Below are 19,492 nucleotides of genomic sequence, written 5' to 3' on the forward strand. Positions count from 1 at the left end.
CTTAGTTATATATAGTTTGCTATCGCCAGAAAAGGCAACAAAAAAGGCCGGAGCTCATATTAATAAAAGTAAGAAATAAAGAGCCACTTGTGTGTTTTGTATGTTAGTAAAAATTAACCTTACAAAATATACATTATTTTTACTACCATTAATCCCGGCAATATATTGAAATTTCTGCTTAATGCTGGTAATTCGCCCCCTTAAAAAACTCGCTTTACCCTCAAATCACTCTGTGACATATATTTTCTGCTAATCGAATTAGCAGACGTAAAACGGAAGTATTCATAAACCGGCAAACAGAGCAAATCAGCAGCAGCATCGGCATAAGCTCGACAATTAAGCAGCCCACCAGTTTCAGCATTCAGTGAGCAGTGACAGCACTCAAAAATCCAAATTTCCGAAAATCTCATAAAAATCTTACAAACCATTAAAGGGCAGCCAAACGTGTGGCCTTTTAATTAAAGGATCTCTCGCTCGACAAGGGGATTACACCATTAACAGCTGCTAGCTGACGACCATCGAAGACCGTAAACTCGGCAATCGCAGTATACGAACTGGCATTCAAAAAAATCAACACGCGTTGGAGAGCGGGACGAGCATTCAGCCCATCTGCAGACCGACATCCTGGCATCCCGCTCGTATTTCCGGTGTGCGCGCGCTCACTCAGCGATTGTGATAACTTGGGAAATATCAAAAAATAAAAATGTCTGCCTGCTAATGTTTGCTGGTGAAATTTGCCTACATGCAAACGCAAGTCCTCGGCCCAAGTACAAATAATAAATAATAAATGAGGCGTGTGCAGGCCGTTTATAATGTCTGACAAGGCAAAAGTTGATGATGTTCTGTAGATGCGGCCGTTACGATAACGAAATCTATTCCCCCCTAAAAACTTAAAGCTGCCGGGATTCGGTTTCTGTTTCGGGTTTGCTGGGGAACTTAAATCCAGAAAAGACAGAACAAGTCGCACTTTGTATGGCATAAATTTCGTTGGCATAAATCAAAATCCAGCAACTTCCGACGAGGGCAGAGTGCAAAAATTTGCATGCCCTGTGTGCTAACTGCACAGAATGGCCGAAAAGGGCCAGTAAACAATGGTTTGCCCCCAGACCAGCTGGACATTAGAGAGCCACGCTCAAATGGCCGCCTCCCACGCACAGACCACCGCTCATACGCAACGTTGGCCAAGTCCAAAAGCGGGACTGTACACACAATAAATAACGAGCCAGATAATTATGCACGTCGTGTTTATATCTAAGGGAGCTCCGCAGCTCCCAAGCAGCCACTATTAATTATGCTTGAAAATCTCGGGGACTCGGGGGGAACTCGCTTAACGTGTTGAAGCCATGGCAATTAGAGCGATTGTTTGGCCCGAAAGGCATTTCAAAATAGCAGTCTTTAATTGTGGGCGAGGCGTTATGATTTATTAATATCTAGTTCTATAATTTGCCATGAGGTGAGTGATGGATTTTAGTTGTACTTTAAAGCAATTAAAAGTCTGCCAAGAAAGAATAACTAAAAGCAATTTTACAGTTTAAATGATAAAATAATACCGGTAAAACCCAAGAACAAACGGATCTTTTTTAATGTATAATTTTAAGAAATTTTATCAAATTTGAATTAGATTGGACAAGTTACTACGAAACATAGGCGATGGACAATTTATATACTTAAAATATACTTATAAATAAATATCTGTTAGTTCCACCAAATATTAAAATTAGTGCCATTAAGTAAAGTTTTAAGGAATAACCAGCTTGGATTCCACATGTCAAGTTTGAAAATTTCGGGAATGTATCGCATTTCATCTATCATTTCATGCAATAAATTCACTATTACAATTAGGGGCAAGGTATTTAAACGTTGGCTTGCCAAGCTTCCTTTCTTTTGTTTTCTAAGTAAGAGATTGAATAACGATAAGACCCGATTTAAAAGTAAGTTTTAGTTTATATCATATTGTTGTTTTGTGAAATTGATTTGAAGATCATGCTTAAATATTAAATATGATTAGCTAAATATTTAATAACATTAAGTTTCTTTTACGCCTTTATTAATGTTTGTTCTTAATGGGAGAAACGCGATAAGACATATTTTACAATGTTGGGCTCTTGTTTTTGAAACCTTCAATTCTATTTATTTTTTATCCATTTCTCCGGCAGAGTCAAGTGGAATCCCTTGTTTAGCCAACAGCCAGCCATCGAGGCTCCCCAGGCGTGCGTCATGTACGAGAATTCGTGTTCGTATCAGACGGCGCTGGACCTGAAGCGAGTGTCGCCGCCCACTCTCGCCCAGGTGAAGACGGAGGACTGCCTGACCCTGGGACAGTGCTCGCCGGACTGGACCTCGTACCGCTTCCACCAGTCCACCTTTGAGCAGTTGAAGCAGAGCGTCGAAAAGGCCAAGGCGGCGCTGCAAGATCGCAGCAGTTTCTTCGGGGCCAGCAGTGCCTTCAGGTTAGCTATATATAAAAACTATATTTTTATTTGGGAAAACTCAGTATTTTGAGAATCTGTTCTTTTAACATATTTACCTTAGTTAGTATTTTAATAATACAAATCACATTGTTTTATAGTGCTTTTTGGCAATAGTTAAATAAAGATCTGTACACAAAAGCCTTTGTGAAACAATCAGACTGGCCCAAACTTTAATCAGAATACCAACATATTTCTTTTAAGCAAGAAAAACTGCTCTCAAGAGCATCCTTAAGTTATATATTATATTAGTTGTATAATGACTTTTGTCTGATGTAATATAATGAATTGTTGACTGTTATCTTAGATCTTTTCAAGGAGCTTTCTTTCTAAATTCTCTTTTATAGAATGCTATATAATTTTAAAATATTTGAGCATGTTACTTAAAGGGCTAAAATGTTTTAAACAGTTAATTAGTGGATATTTTAAACTACTTAAGTTGCCTATTACAAAATCAAATGTCCTTCCCAACCGCAGTGACATCTACTCCAGCCAGCGCTTGACGGACACCCTCGACACCCTGCCCGTTCAGTCCGGGAACGGGGCTGGCAATTGCCTAGGCCTTCCACACAATCCCAATGTCGGAGTGGGAGTGGGCGTCGGCGTGGGCGTGGCCGGGGTGCTAAACTACAATGCGGTTAGCAGCAGCACGGCCGGAGTGCTGGGCAGTAGCGGGAACAGTGTGCAGCGACACCGGTTGGACACACTGCAGCCTCCGCCCGGCTGCTCACCCGCCGGCACCCAGCACGGCGTCATCACGTCCAGTGCCGGACAGGTTACGTCCGGAACTCTGGATGCGGTGAGTGCGGCTCCGGCATTGCCATCGCTAGCAGCGTCCAGCTCCTCGCATGTGGAGCCCAAAGTCAGGGCAGGTAAGCGAAGATAAAGTGGCAGAAGGTATTTATTTTACATCGGGAAAAAACAATCGCTATAAATGACTTTACTAAATAGATATCTAAACAAATGTTATCAATTTGTAATGAAAAATACTCTTTTTTTTTCTTTTTGTATCCATCAGCTCAATTATAAAACCTCTTATTGACTACAAAGTTCAATTTTTTGTTATCTTCTCGACCCCATCGTCAATTATAAAAATAATATATATAAAATATATTTCTCTGTGCACCAACCCACTGACCTTCTCGCAATTGTCTAGCACAAAAATGTCAACGAAATGGCGGAAAAACAAATCCTGCGCTTCCGGCCAAGGCAAAACGGACCCAAAGCGAGAAAAAGGCAGCCGAAAATGTTGTGCCACAAAAGTGGCAAATTTCGCGTATTTATTTAAACACATCCAAGCAGCATATGTTGGCCAACGGCCACCCCCGCCGCCCCCGCCGCCCCCGCCGCCCCCGCCGCCCCCTCCTCAGTTGACCAACCACCAAATATGTCCGAACCCGTAACATTTAATGGCCAAAACAACGGCTATAAACCGCGACCAGCCATGTACATAATTCTGCTTGTTGTATCAACAACAACGAGACGGGAAAAAATTGGGCAAAAAATTTAAATTGAATTATCCATATAAACGTTGAGGTCTCCCGGGGTCGGCTTCTATTCCTATGATATTTTTTAGTGCTCTTTTTTTTTGTTTTGGTTTGGTTACATATTTATCAATTTAAGCCGGGCCAGCGGATGTGGCTTATAATGCGGCCCGAAGCCGGTTGCTGTTGACTGTTTGCGGTCCTTGCCAGGTTTTGATAGAAACATCAAAAACCGAACAATTTCATCGCGTGCCTGGCAAGAGTTTGTTATGCCGCCTCCGACCGTCAAGTTGTCCATGTCCATTTATTTCTATAAGAAAACTTCTTTTCTTCTTTATATCCTTTTTTGGCAAATTTATGTCCTGTTTCAGCTTCGTTTTCAATTAGAAAAGACTGACAAGGCCTTGCTTGTCTGTTCTTTGGCTGAAGGACGAGTAGTTCATGGAAAAACTAGTCTCAAAACTGAATAATAAAATTCTTTCTTAAATTGTCCTTATCTTACTTTTGCTATAATCGCAAATTTAAGGACATTTTCCTTCCCTTGGGACAACTTTTGATGTCTGCCTGTTCAAATGGTAGACACAAAATGGCCGCCCAGCTCATCTTTTCCCATCTCTACTCGACGCGCTCAAGCAAATATGAAACGAATCCTTTTTAGCCCGCCCCCTGCTCCTTACACCCCCATCTCTTTCATCTCTTCTCTGGCTGTCTCTTTCTGTGGTCGATGTCAAGTTGGAGCTGAGTTTTTGCCGCTTTGGCTTTGCCATGAAAAGATTTTGTCATGCGTAACTCATTATTTTTTGCTCAAAAGACGTTTGGCTCACAGAGGCGCATAAAAAATAATTACACTTTGCAGCCAAGTCAAGGCGAAGATACATATATTTTCATAACGAAATACATTTCTTTTATATTTGTTATGTCCTAAAAAATCCATAGTTTTAAATCAATATGCAAGCCGTGTTCATATATTTGCTGGGAATATTTTTAATAAAGGAAAATAATTATTTAAGACCAATTCAATATATATCTTGGCAATTGCCAATGATAAAATAATTAATTCACTTGGATATTAAACAAAAATTTAACAAACATGACAGTATGTTTTAAGCCAAATTAATATTTTTCATACCGAAAAAATTATTCAAAAATTTTTACCTGAATATTTAATTTATAAAAAATAAATAATTTTTATTTGAATTAATGTCAGAGGGACACGGACACTGTCCGTTTCTAGACATGGGAACCGATTACCCATCATCTTCATGGCTATCATTATTATGGACTCGTATCATATCCGGCTTGACATTTCAATTGAAAGCGTAGCAAATTCCTCTTGCAATTTTTTTCCTCGCCGCCTGGCTTATTGTTGTTTACATCAAACAAAGATTTACGGCAATTAAACATCTCCATCGCTGGTCTGTGAAGTGACAACCCTCGCGATTATGTCCTTTGCGGTTCACAGGATCTGTCAGCAGTGCCATGGGATGGAGGGGGGTGAGAGGGTGACTGCCGAGCGCCGTTGCGTGACGCCTTTGAGGGGTGGGGCAGAGAAATAGAAACCATAATTCGAGCAATAAATAAACCAGTCGCTAGTTGTGATGACAATTATCTATGCCGAGATTTATGAGCCCCGGCTAGCCGTTTATTTTTACTTTTTTCTCTGGCTCCTTTCCGTGGCAAAAGGCGAAGCGTGCCGTGCTGAGTGTACAAATTTTCGCTGCCTGGCAATTAAAATATCTTTTTGTTTGCTCCTTTGCCTTGCAGATAAATCCTCGCTGGACTGCGCCACCACATCCTCGCACACGGCGGTGCCCTCGTCCTCGTCCTCCACCAGCGACCATCAGCAGGGCAGGATCAGCGGCAGCAAGAGCAGCAGCAGCAGTGGAGCAGGGGGAGGGGGAGCGGCACCAGGAGGCGGCTCTGCACTGTGTAAGTTCAAAACTGTGATTATGTCTAAATGTCCTTTGAGCTTTTGACAGCTTTCAGTCAGGACATCAACCTTAAAGTGTCAAGCTAAGTGTTCTTTGACACATAAAAGGTGGCGCTTCTGTGCATTGGGGGTGGAAAGTCCTTGGCAAGGATTTCCCTGTTCAAGGGGTGGATCGGGGAATGGTTTTCTTTTTTTAAAGATAAAAATCAGGCCTTGGAGTATGTGTATATTCAGAACATTCGATTTCTACACCCAACAAACGAATTGTCATAAAAATTAATTTATTTTTACATTATTTTTAAACTATTGGCTATGGAAAATTTCTCAATACGATAAATATTAAATTAACAGTATCAAATTTATTGAGTATCAAACTTATGTGGTTGGAAAACAAGGACATTGACTACAGTTTTAGACCTTTCGTTATAGAAATTAAACTAAAAGTGTACCTATACTTTATTGCGGTCTGTAGTTCATTTTCAAGACTCACTTATAAAGACTAAACTTTCTGTACTTTTTGAGTGTATCGATCTCTGATAAGACACGAATTTTTATAAAAATCTTAGTTAATTAAAGCTTTCAACTATCATAAACTATCTGTAGCGTAGTTGTTAAAATATGATTTTCCATATAATTATTTTATTTAATTTTAAAGAATTCCATTATAATTTTAGTTCAGATTCATTTTCCAAATTATAAATTACGTTGAAAATGTTCATAAATTCGATTTAACTAATAGATTTATTGAGTAGAAATGACTAATTTAAATTATGAGTAAAAGATTTTAATTTAATGATTAATACATGTGGTAAAAATATATTATATTTATGGTTAACGACACACCTAATTATGATATTCTAATCTATATTTTTGTTGTTTTCATATTTACGTTTAAATACCAGAATCCAAGTAATATAATTCATCAACATTTTTATTACTTCCCACGGAGTGTTCAAATACCTTTTGAGGTATCTCCCAATTTTGATAACTCAATTGCTCACTTGACTTAATGCCTAAAGCCTGACTAATACGCGTAATCTGGGTTGGGCTGCAAACCTTTTATGCCAGGTCCCTCTGGGAACTGCAATTGAGTTCATTTGGCAGTGGGAAAGTTGGCACACAATTGTCAATGCCTTATGTTTATGTTCATTGTTCCTGCCTACTGTAAACACACAAAACGCAACAGTCACAACATTCGCTGGCTTTGCCCGTGAATCTGTGACTGCCCGTTGATAATTTGACTCTTAAGTGCTCTTCAGCGCTAATCCTATTAAAGCGTGTTAGTCACACGCTCCTTCAAGCACACTTCACTCGGAAGTACAACCCCCGAGCGCATCCAGACATCCTGTCTACCAGTCCATTCGACCAGCTCGAGGGATGGCCTCTCCAGCGAGGACAATGAGGCTAATCGACGGATCATAAAATGATCAAAATGTTATGTGAAGCGCATTAGGGCGCACACTCCGCTGACAGCGTGGTAGATACTGTTCTCTATGGAGTATCTATGGATTGGTTGGGAGGGGATCGATGTGTGGGATTCTTTCGGCGCAGACAATTGAGCGGTTAGGTGTGCATAATGGGAAAAGGGTGCAGGACGGCAGCACGACATCGTTAAACTCATCGAGTGGCAATTGATATAGTTTATTGTTTTATTGGCCTGATTAAAGATATGTTTATTTATTTATGGTTTGTTGAAGCGAACAAATTGGGTTTACGTGTTCAATCAATGGTTGCTTAACCTATTTTATTGTTTTTGGATGAGGACTGTGTGTCATACTTATAACTCTTTTGGGTAAGGCTTTACATAAATCTATTGCTTTGACAATTTTGTAGCATTCAAATAGGTTTTCTTGTATGGTCCTTTTTTTTTGTATATATTTGTTGAAGATGGTTTGTTTGTCTTTGCATTTGCCCAGCCTTTGGGCTTATATGTAAAATACAGATTAATCTCCTATCTAAAAACTAACTCATTGACATTCATCAAATTATATGATAGAGCAAACTAAAATTATATTGTTTTCTTAAATTATATTTGACTTAATCAAAAAATTGTTTTACAATTGTATTATTATATCCATTTTAAAGAAGTAGGATTTAGTTATTGGGCTAAGTATAAGACAGACCAACCTTTGTAAATATTTTATTTATAAGCATTTTACCAAACATTTCATTAAATGTTTAAAATGGAATTAATGTATGTGTCTACCACTCTGGGCACCCTTACTTTTGAAATTTTAATTATGTTGCGAGCCCTACAAAATCATATTATTCGATGTCTATCATCATCTGTCGCTGGGATGTTTGTTTGCTGGTGGCTCACCCGAAGTGCTCAACTCTAATCGTAATCACATAATCTGCTCGCAGGCTGGCCCCACCCCCACAACGCCCCTCATCAACGCGCCCAGCGGGTGGCTGCCACCCCCTCGGCCTTTGCCGCCCACAAGTGAGCGCCACATTGCGTCCTTTCATCCTGCCTCCCTCCGCCTGTCGTCCTGTTTCTATCCCCGTCTCTGTCCTTCTGCGCCGTATGTTTTGCTCACTTGAAATTTAATTTCTGATTTCATTTGCGCACAGTTTGTTCTTTATTTTTTTTTTATTTTGTGCCGTAATTGTTTCAGGCTGTGAAAATAAATTGAAAACGCTGCTGTGCCAACTGGCGCCAAAGGACGATGAAGTCCTTTTTGACAGCTTCGCGGACTGACGCTTGCGCTTAAATTTATTCACTAGCATTTATGAATGTTGTTGCAAAAAAATGGCAGAAAAAAAAGTGCGCATATTTGGTGAGAAGGAAAAAGGCGAACTTGGACTGGAAAAACTTTTGGTTCCCATGCTCTATTGTCCGCTCATGTGTGCGCCTATTGATGTCCAAATATTTTTATTCATGGCCCTTTTCGCGGTTCACTTAACTGCCGATTCAAGTCATTACCCTCCCCTCGGAGATTTCAGCACGAGTCGTTCATAAATCAAGTCATTGTTGGCCCAACCATATCCACCCCCCCAGAAAAAGATGATGGCAACAAGCTGGAAAATATTCGGCTAATTTAGTTTTTGTATTTTCGTATTGATCGACGAAAGATAGGCAAACAAATTTGCCTAGGCGAACCGAAAAACTTTGCAAAAATAATTAAAAAATGTTCGGCCCAGTTGAAATAGAAAACTGTCATCGAACGCAACAGGTTGTCTTCCGCCTTCGAAGTCCGCCGCCCTTTGTGATTTATTCCGCTGGAAATGACCCGCTTCCGACATGGTATATCAGAAAAGGAAAATATATAGAAAATGGGCGAAGGAAAATGGAAAAGCGAGGCGCACTTGAAAGTTTTAGAAGCGGGCACCTCCAGGCCAACTACACGGCGGAAACGCAGTGCACCCGGAGCCGGAGGTGGCTGTGTCGAAGCGTCTCCGGTCTCGGCAGCCAGCGCTCCGCAATTTAGTTGTCAATTGAATTTATGAGCTCGCTGAATTTATGGCCGCCACCTCGACACTGGCCGTGCTTTTATCTCAAGTGACACAACTCACGTGAGACCGTGTGACCCGGAGAACCGGAGAATCGGAGAACCAGAGAACCGGAGAGTGGAAACCCTTGACCCGCCAAAAAGTCAATCCGCGTTATCAATTGACAGCGAGGGTCGCTGGTAGTCAAACCGCGGTAATTTATAGCAGGCCGCGCACGTGAACCGTTCCTCCAACCCCTTTTCCACTGTTAATTGTTTGTTTGCTGTTTGTTGTCATTGGCTCTTAAGTGGCGCGGGGTGCGGGGTTAGGTGTTCTCTCCAGGGTTCAGGGTGCACGCCACGGAGTGTGCCGTGTGAATATGTTAGCTTTCAGTTTAGAAGAAATGAAAAAAAGATTTCAAATAAAAAAAGGATGTCTTTGCTGGCATGTCCCGACCACGAGATACCCAGTTTTTTTTATTGGATTTTAAAAATATTGATATTTTTTCGATATTAATTTTAGAATTTAACAAAAGAACCTTTTAACTTAATTTTACTTGACTTGCTTAGTACAGCTACATCCAGAAAACAAAGCTCACCAATTAAAAAAAAATGACTATAAGAAAACGACTTAAACGTGAGCCAATAGTATACAATACATATTTAGAAAAAAATGTACATTACAAATAACCTAACGATATTTGGGCAAACACATGACCCTAGGTAACTTTTCGATTATTTTATATGGTAATTTCTGTATATATGGGTTTGGCTTCTAAAATTAAGGTTTAAGTTTATTATTCATAATTTGTTTTCAGGGTGTAATGTTTATTTAGAAGGACTAATGAAATAATTTGATTTTAAGTTAAAACAAAATTTGTATATATGTTGTCACAAAAACTCTGCAAGCAAATTTAAGTTGCCTAAGATTAAATAAGTCGGAAATTCAGAATTATTGAAAAAATAGGAAACATATATTTTGTAAAATTATAATGTTCGAATAAAACATTTCCACGAAAACCGTATATACCCTGTATACTGTAAAGTATGGAGTATTCGGCATAAAAAGGAGAGTAGAATAATCGAGCTCGTGACACTCTCTTGCAAGTATCTGAGAAAGTCAAACGGTGGTAATCGGAGTCGCACCCTGCACCCTTCGTCCGTGTGACCCTTCCACCTTCCCCTTTTTTCCGCCGCATACCACCCCGCCACCCACCTTGTCAATCGCGCAATTATTGCCTGCATTGTTTAGATAGACAGCCACGAGGACACCTTCAATATGTTGCTGTGAGAACTTCCTTTGGCCTGCCGTTTGTTGTTCGTGTTCGTAATTTGTTTTTATTACAATTTTCACTTTTATTTGTGGGTCTGGTATTCATTTTTGTGGTTAGGGTTTGTTTGATTTGGCGTGTTCGCTTTGTTTGTGTGAATTCCTAGGCGACATTGCTTTTATTTTGTGGGAACCACTTTCGGAGAGTCATTAAGATCTGGTGCACTTGATAAGCGAGTTGTTATAGTTGTAAAACAAAGGAAAGGTAGAGCGGTCGGTTTAACAAATAAAAAACTTTTTAAGAGACAAGGTTCTGCTTAAAACGTTGAAATATGAAATTATTGAAAAGCTTACAGGACAATTGGTAACGTATAAGCAGTATTTTAGTAAAGATAGACAACATTAAAAATAATAAAATTTAAATTTTATAATAGCTTACTGTGCAAAGGTCATATCATAACTAAATTGGTTAAAATAGCTGAAGACAAAGTGAAAAAAAGTTAAAATGCAGTTCTTTGTACAATAGTAGCATCTTAGACCTCACTGCTTATTCGCACTTAACCCTCTGAACTTTTTCTCAATAAAAACTTTCAGAGCTGCCAATTTGAAACTGATTTATGCGTCGCAGTTGCCGCCCATTTGATTAACAAATATTGAACCAGCCCAGCCAAGGCAATACAAAAATGGGTGTATTGTATTTTTATTATTTTTATGCCGATTATAACAATACGCATTTTGCCAATAACAAAATGCACAGCGCCAGGCGAAATTCGCCGCGGGCAAAATGAGCAATCCGTGGCGATGGAGGCGGGGCGGACCAGGACATTAAAGACCCGCAAGGAGTCAATGGGGAACCAGAAGCAGGAGCAGGAGAAGGGGCATCTTTTCGCCTGTCATGCCTCGCAGGCCGCTGGCCACGTGCCGCGTCAAAGTCTCCATCGCGTGTTACATCATTCATACGTCATTAATGGCCACGTGTCTGACTTTCAGTTGTTATTGTAGGCAGGGCCATTTCAGTGTTTCCAGCCTTGCACAAGGCGCATAAATATTAGCAGCTCTCCGTCTGTCCAGGACTCTATCTCCGTCTCCTTCTGTCTCCTCAGGCTTGAGAAAACAAATCGCGGCGCTGATTGCGTTTCTTATTAACTGCTATGGGTGGTTGGCTGAGACAATATGCTCCCTGTCTTCACTACACATTACAAAAATATGATACGCTAGATGTTTAAGTAAGAGAAAATATAAAAGGCTTAGTTTAAATCTTGGCCCAGATATTAATTTACTTTATTGTAACTAAGTATATGGCTGATAAATAATTAAAAGCGATATTAAGTATTGACTTGAAATAATACATTTTAGAGACATTGAGCTAAAAGACAAACACAAAGACAAGAAAATGTTTTTGATTTTTAATGATAATTTTTTTTTGTTTATATTTTAAGTATTTTATAATTGATATCCATAGCAAAAACTTATGGTCAGTTCATTTTTATTTGTCTGTTATAACTGAGTTAGTAACGAATCCAGTTTCCTGTTAATTATTTTTATTTTTACAGTCAAAGAAGGAAATGTTGGAATATTAGTTATTTTTTCTTTTTTTAAGTGTAGGTGATGTCGTCATGTTTGTCTTGACGCTCCGTTGAATATTTGGCTGCAGACACAAAACAAACGGACAGGCAGCTGATGCATTGATTCTCCTGATGGGACACTGGTATTTTGTGGGTGGCGGCTGCTGGCGTAAGCAAAGACACACAGATGGAGCAGACCAATGTGTAGTGGCTTAAAGTTAACTTAAAACACTTGACTTGTGGGCGAGACTGGTGGGCGAGCCAATGAAACCGCAAATTTGGGGGGCGGAAATGTTACGGCGGCGCAAAATGGCGGAAATCACACAACAAAAGAAATTAATTTAAAGTTTTTCGCCCAAAAGCGTGAAAATGAAATTACATAATGAATGCAATTAAAATGTTAAGCCAAGCTAAGACACACACACACACATATAGGAGGGACCGGTGTACAAAAACAGCTTTTCCTTTTCCCTTGCTTTGGCAGAGCAAACATTTTTAGCCAAGTGAAACTTGGTTTTCCTCTGGCAGAGAACAGCAAATTGCTATTTAGCCGTTTTAGATGCCATTAGCACACAAACACACACACACACACTTCTTGAGAGCTGGTGGTGGGCTAAAAGAGCTGGGAGGTGAGGGCGGTAATAGGAGGCTTCCCCTCCAGCCACGTTTATTAAATAACTGCGTGTCAAAGCAACGCATACAATCCAACACCCATGCAGAGTCACAAACTAGCACACCCACACAGCAGCAGTTGCCTTGACTTGCTAAACTTTTCCCTTTGACTGTGTACATGTGTGGCTGAAAAGCGAAATCAGTTTTTAACTGAAATAAAATAAAAGACCCAGATAAAAGTTCAAATAATCGAATATTTGCTACTCCTTTTGCAAACAGGAAATAAATCGGAATAATAAAGTGGTCAAGACAAAATATTCATTATGTTGGACTACCAGTAAAATTTTATAAATTAAAACAAATACAAAACTAGTTTGTTCCCTATCAACTAAATTTAAATTAGCACTTAAAGATCTGTTGAACAGTATAATTTATTTTAATTTTAACAATGTAGGAGAGAGACAAAACAGTTTGGCATGCTTGAATAGATTTCTGTTTCATAAAGATGTATGTTTAAAATTACCCTAAATATAATTAAAAAGAAAAGAAAAGAAAGAAAAGACGAACTTTATAAAAAAGAATTCAAAAGAATTTTTTTTGCTAGAACATTTTTTTGTCGGGGCTCATATTTAACAATACATGGAAAGAGATGCCAATTTTTTTAAATACAATTTGATTTATTTCATTCTTTAGTTAAATTCATCTACAAATTTTGTGTGAGCTCCAACATTTGAGCAGGGTATTGAAAGAGCATAATAGGGCAAACATAGAGCGCAATAAAAAAGAAATCAAGCTAAGCTTTTCGCCTGTTTGTGTGTGTAAGGAACTACAATTTGTTCGTTGACGCCTATGAATTAGCCCGGCCACCCACGAGGATACACAAGCATTGCAAAGGACGAGGTTCGCATGGCCAGCGGCAAAGACTCGGCAAAAACAATTTCAATGGGAATTCAAAAATTAATTAAGCCAGCCCAAAAGGCAGCTGTGTAGATGAGTTCGTCATTTGGGGTGGGTGTGTGTGTGTGTTGGTATTGTGTGTGTGTTTCAGTTGTGCCTGTCATTTTCTGTTGCCTGCTTCAGGGGGCAAGCAGAAGGCGAAGGAGTTTTGTGAGGGGGGCAGCGCCACAACTGCACTTGAGCAGCTGCAGCAAAGTTGCCGTCGACGCCAACGCATGTGCACCACCCTGAACCACCCCTTTAACCACCCCCTAAACCCACCTGACCCCCAACCGCCGAGCAGTCAAAGCCTTTCACAATCAACTATTGTTGATTTCTCCTACGAAAGTCAGGCAGCTCCAACTTCTCGCGCATTGTTTTTGCCCGCCACCCTAAACCACCCGAACCACCCAAACCTCCCACAACCACCCAATGCCACCTCCCCTTTTTGGGGTGTCGCTGTGCCGTGGGGGCGGGGGTGGTGTTGTAGGCGAACGACGAAACGGTAATATCCTTGTGTTTGGTGGAAGGAAAAAGGAAGTGGATAATACATCCGTCCTTGTTGCTTCGTGTCACCCACTAAAAAGGCGATGCCACTTCTGGAAGCTCTGCCGCAGGAGCAGCACGAGCGGCAGCAGCAGCGGCAGCGGCTGCATTGAGTGGCCCGCGAGCGAGACAGCACTAGTCCGCACACGAGAGAGACGGAGTCAGCGCTCCTGCGGCGCGTCCTTAGTCAAGTGGAAATGGTAACCTCCTACTGGAGCAGAGAGCGAACCCGAATGAGCTTGAAAAGCTCCAAGTTTTTTGGGTCCTCTACGTTTAAAACTCAAAACCCAAGAGATCATTAGAAATTTTGGGCTTGAAATATGAAACTCCAAGGATTCTCTCAGCCCCACAGCCATTTGTAAAAAGCTTTTTGCAGCAAAGCTTTCGCTAGGCCACACCTCGACTCACTGCTGATTGGTCCGATTGGTCGCCAGTCGAGGGGGTGGCTGTGGATTAAAACCCTAAGTATATCCTGAACTACAGGCAGCGGCTGCGGCGGCGACAGAGGCAGCTACATATCGCAGTGGCGACCAACCCAGACAGATAGATACACACCCGGGCGGCAGCGGACCACCCACCACCACCCACCGAACGAGCAACGAGCAACGACCAACCACCAGCCACCCCCACGGCCTCAAGTCGCGCTAAGGGTTGGAGGCAGGACGAAGGCAGGATATGCGCGATTTGACGACGGAATGAAATCAATTGTTACGCTGCCGTGCCACAGATCGGACGCAATCCGGTGTCAGTGCTCAAGCCCGATAGTCCTAGCCAGGAGCATCCTTTCTTAGTCGCCAGTGATTTACGCGATTTACGCTGGGCCTACCCACGAACGCAAACACACATACACACACAGGCGGTGAACGAAATATCACGTATACAGTGCGGGGACATTGACACATATAAATCAGTTGGACACGCGAACGGCAGGCAGGTCGAAAAGTGCATTGGAAAGTTCGGGCGGAAGTCGAGGTGTCCGGTAAACGGTAACCGGTTCCGATCGTCACTTTTCCCGTTCCCGTTCCCGTTCCTTTTCCTGTTCCGCTGCGCGTCGCTGCCAGTCGCTGCCCATTGCCGCTGCCTTTTTTTAAACAAATTCAATTGCGGACACCACTTGGCGACGTCTCCGTCTCCGTGTTATTAGTTTCCGGCCTCCGGCGACCAATTTACCGTTTGCCAAAAGCAAAAACAAAAAAGGAAAAAAAAAAAAAACAGAAAAGGGAGGACAGAGACCAATAGCAATTTGAATTTGAAATTTCAACTAATTTGTTTGGCGGGGAGTGGAACGGAGCAAACCAACGCAACCCAAGCGAAAGCCCAGTGTGCAACCGAAAGCCCAACCGACGGCGGCCACAATGCTGGACATCAAGTCCTCCGCCGATTACTTGTCACGCTCCACGGGCAGCTTCAGCAACTTCTCAATGCTCTTCGCAGGTGAGTGGGCGGTGTGTGAGCCAGCCCGACCGTCGGCCGCGGCGGTCCTCTCAGGCGCCACCTGGAATCCAAGTAATTAGACCATTAGACCATTTGATAATGACTAGCTCCCTAAGATTCTGCCGTCGGCTAGCTGATAGATCGCAATACTCTGCACTTTAGCCTCCGTCTTTAAAACTTATTAATGGATCTACTTTCCTTTGTTGCAGATTCATCGTACAAATCGTCGTGGGGCTCCCACAGTTCGACACAATCGCAAGGTGAGTTCTGGTTAAGTGATTATTTAAAGAGTTACACTTAAAGTTGACTGGTTAATGAACTAGAAGTTCAGCTTATGATTAGTGATATGTCTTAGTTGTTGCCTCTTTTACTCATTTTAATTAAAACTAAAAGGAATTGTGACAATAATTTCATTAAAAACCATGTTTAAACCCTTGGTTCCGCTGTGATTTTAGGATAACTTTAATAAAAACCACGTCTGCTTGCTTTCAAATAAAGTAAAGATAATAAATATTTTACTCAATAGATCTCCATAACTTAAAATAATCGGCAACGAAAGAAGAAAGCTTTTAATTATTTTTTGAGTGATAGTTAAAGTCAAGCCAAGAAGAATTGTGTGAACTAATTGCATTTTTTTAAAGAAACTAAGACTATATCTTTGATGCATCATAATAAATATGGCTTAAATATTGAAGTTACTAGGCTTGTGAAGATAAGGCATGATTTGTTTTCGGAACTCTGTACTTAATGTTTACATTTTTGTGGAAAATCCAAAAAGATTCAAGAAATTTGTTGTGTAGAGATTCTGGCAAATTTTTGCACTTTTAGTACACAATCCTCTGACATATCTATCTTTCCATATGCAACTACAATTTGCCATTTCCCTTAACATAACTCCATCTTAACGGCAGTCTTTGGCAATAAATCCCCCAAGAAACATGACTAATATGCAAAGTTTCAATGATCACAAATTGCCATAAAATATACTCAGAAAGTTAGGAGACAAGCCCGAAATTACAGCAAATTATGTCCCACAGGCAGGCACTCAAGGAACCCGAAAATAAACATTAAATATGCAAAACACACACATGACATCGAGTACGAAACCAAAAGTGATGGAAATTCACACGAACCGAAGCCAGTGAGGCATGCAAAATGTGCGCCTGTTAGATGTATTGAAGCAAATGAACCAGCCATCAATGGAATATTGACAGACATTTTGGTTGGGGGTTATATATAGATAGATAAAGGACTGAAAAAGGTGTGGACTACACGTGTTCCCGGGGTTGAGGCTTGTTGAATGGGCACTGGAGCGATCAGAGGGGTTAAGCGCTATTAGGCTAGTTTTGGCTCACACTAATTGAAATTATATTGTCCTTTGTCCTTTGACACCCACTCCAAAAGGATCGCCTCAAGCGGTTTTAAATCTGAGAGTTTTCAAAATATTTTTCACACTCCGAGGGCGACAGGAACAGAGACAGAATTTCAGCTTGGCTGAGCGCATTTAGCTGCTGGCCATTGATGACATCAAAATTGTGCACAGCTAGATCTGGTGCTCAACTCAAGCTGAGGCTGGGACCTGCACCACCGAGCCACCAAGCCACCAAGCCACCGCACCACCCATCCCCACCACAATGAGCCCACCCACCACCTCCCGCTGCTGCTGCTGCAATCGGTCGCCTTTTGTGCTCTTCGCAGTTGAGTGGCCACGTAAAGCGCAAAACCAAAAATGTCATATGAAAAGTTGTCGTTGTTGCTGCTTTTTTAGCACAATAAGTGACAACGAAAACAACAGCGGGCGGTGCATGAACCACCCATCAAATGTCCTGCCTTCTACAGAGCGAAAAAAACTACCTAAATAAGACATATTGCTTAGCATTTGGTTTTTGCTAGAGATGAAATAAAAAATTTCGATTTTATATATTGTATTGAAAAAAAAGTGCGGCAGGTATTCAAGTGTAAATTTTATAAATAGTTTTACGACCAAATGTTCTTTTTTCGTGTTTGGAGAGTAATTTACCTTTCAATTTGTAAATCAAACTAAGTTTTTCCCAAAATCTAAAATCAGGCTTTGCTTAACCAAATATTAAGACTTAAAAATATAAAATAAATTTTGGAACAATTTTAATTGTACATTATGTGTACGGTCTCTGTGACACTCTTATTCGTTAGTTTCTACAAATTGTTTAATAGTCAAAGTTTTTTTGTTAAATTTTTGAACTTTAATTAAGGATATACTTATGCCGTGCCGCAGGCCCACGTTATTTTTACTAGTGTACTTCCCAGGGTCCTCAGTTTTTCACTGCGCCTGCGGCTTTAATTTTATTCGAGTATGAAGCGTGAAGTTTGTCACACAACTTGAACGCGCCGAGATTGTAAATTGAATTGCCAGCGGCATTGTTTTCGCTCTTTGCAATCATATTCCATTACGAGCAAGTCGAGGGATCCAGCGATGCTCATGTCACAGTTGTCCTGCCTTCGGGCACCTCGCCATTCGCCATTCAGCCGGGTTGGGTTCTTTGATGCCGGCTGCAGAGATAATGTTTGTGTTGCGGTTGAGTTGACGATTGCCTTTGATTGTTCGACTGAGAGTGTTAACTGACAGGGCGGACAGGTTTTTAATTTAACAATTTGAATATATTTAAACGCGTTCTTTCAATGCTTTCGCTTGCAGGTTACAGCTCGAACGCCTTGGGCATCAAACATGATCCGCACTCACAACTACGGCAACCTGGTGAGTATTCTATAAATCTCGATTAGATAATGAAGTGCAAAGCAATACAAAAGGCAAGTTTTACTTTGAATTTTCAGTTGATACATTTGAAGTTGTGGCTAAAATCTCTTTAAATCAAAGAGTTTTTTCAACATCTCAAGCACGTTAGCAAGCATATTTAAACAAACTGTTAAAATCTTATAAAATCTGTTAAAAACAAACACATATATAAGCTAATTAAATAATGCAAATTAAAATACAAATACAACTTAGCTCATTGTTCTAGCTTATTTGGAACTATTAGTTAAAAGAAATAAGAATTATGTATAAAGTAACATCAACAATTATATTACAATACTAAAATAATATTTAAGGATCATTTAAATGTTTTTTTTTTTTTACAAAATTTAACATTCTAAAGAGAATAAATTTCTTTATTGAGAAGGGAAAACTGTCGATCTGCTATTATCGAGTATATGTTTTTTTCCGTTGAGTCTCAATCAAACTTAAGGTTTTAAAGTGCAGATGCTTCAGCCCACGTGCCGCTTTGTTCAGCCTAAAAACCAACATAAACAGCCAGCAGGACAGATTTTAAAAAAGAGTGTGTATCTCAAAATTCGAAACGAATACTGTTGGCCAACACTAATAAAGTTTGGGCATTGTGTATCGAACGCACGCTGCAAGTGCCACTCGAGTCCTGGCTGTGAGTCCTTTTTGCTGCTACCCTCCAGCTTTAAAATTCATTTCGAATGCTTCGAGAGCGAAACCGAAACCGAACCGAAACAGAAATCGAGCAAATACTGTCGCAGAATCAAAACCTTAAATACGCCACTTGAGCAATGGAAATGGTAATGGAAACAAAAGTGCCGAGCGGTGGAATTGAAGCGTAATGGAAACAATTGAAACGGCCATAAAGGATTCTCAATTAGAGGGTGATGAGGGGCAGGGAGGCCGCAGCACATGGAGAGGGGGGCTCCAGACCCAGACGCACTTGGCTTGGCTTTTGTTGCTGTCAAATTTGACGGCCGTGGTGGAACAAGACGCGTGCCAGTCGGGGGGCAGTTTTTTCGCTTTTTCGGGGCATTAAAGCTGTTGAGCGAACA

General features: G+C 40.7%; 1 protein-coding gene across 4 annotated transcripts in view; it reads left to right on the forward strand.

Moving 5' to 3' along the window:
• The window catches only part of LOC128258203 (DNA-binding protein D-ETS-3), a 30,710-nt gene that overhangs the window by 2,635 nt on the left and 8,583 nt on the right, over positions 1-19,492 (forward strand). Inside the window, exons 1-6 of one of the 4 annotated variants that reach the window (XM_052989706.1) lie at positions 915-1,453; positions 2,157-2,450; positions 2,946-3,340; positions 5,717-5,881; positions 15,886-15,936; positions 18,351-18,410. In XM_052989706.1, coding sequence (XP_052845666.1) covers positions 1,449-1,453; positions 2,157-2,450; positions 2,946-3,340; positions 5,717-5,881; positions 15,886-15,936; positions 18,351-18,410 — 970 coding nt within the window. In that variant the 5' untranslated portion in view covers positions 915-1,448. Of the gene's footprint in view, positions 1-914; positions 1,454-2,156; positions 2,451-2,945; positions 3,341-5,716; positions 5,882-14,907; positions 15,749-15,885; positions 15,937-18,350; positions 18,411-19,492 lie in introns of those variants that run through there. The other 3 variants (XM_052989707.1, XM_052989708.1, XM_052989709.1) reach the window with 3 other exon arrangements.

Source organism: Drosophila gunungcola (genome assembly GCF_025200985.1).
Source record: "Drosophila gunungcola strain Sukarami chromosome 3L unlocalized genomic scaffold, Dgunungcola_SK_2 000003F, whole genome shotgun sequence".
NCBI lineage: Eukaryota > Metazoa > Arthropoda > Insecta > Diptera > Drosophilidae > Drosophila > Drosophila gunungcola.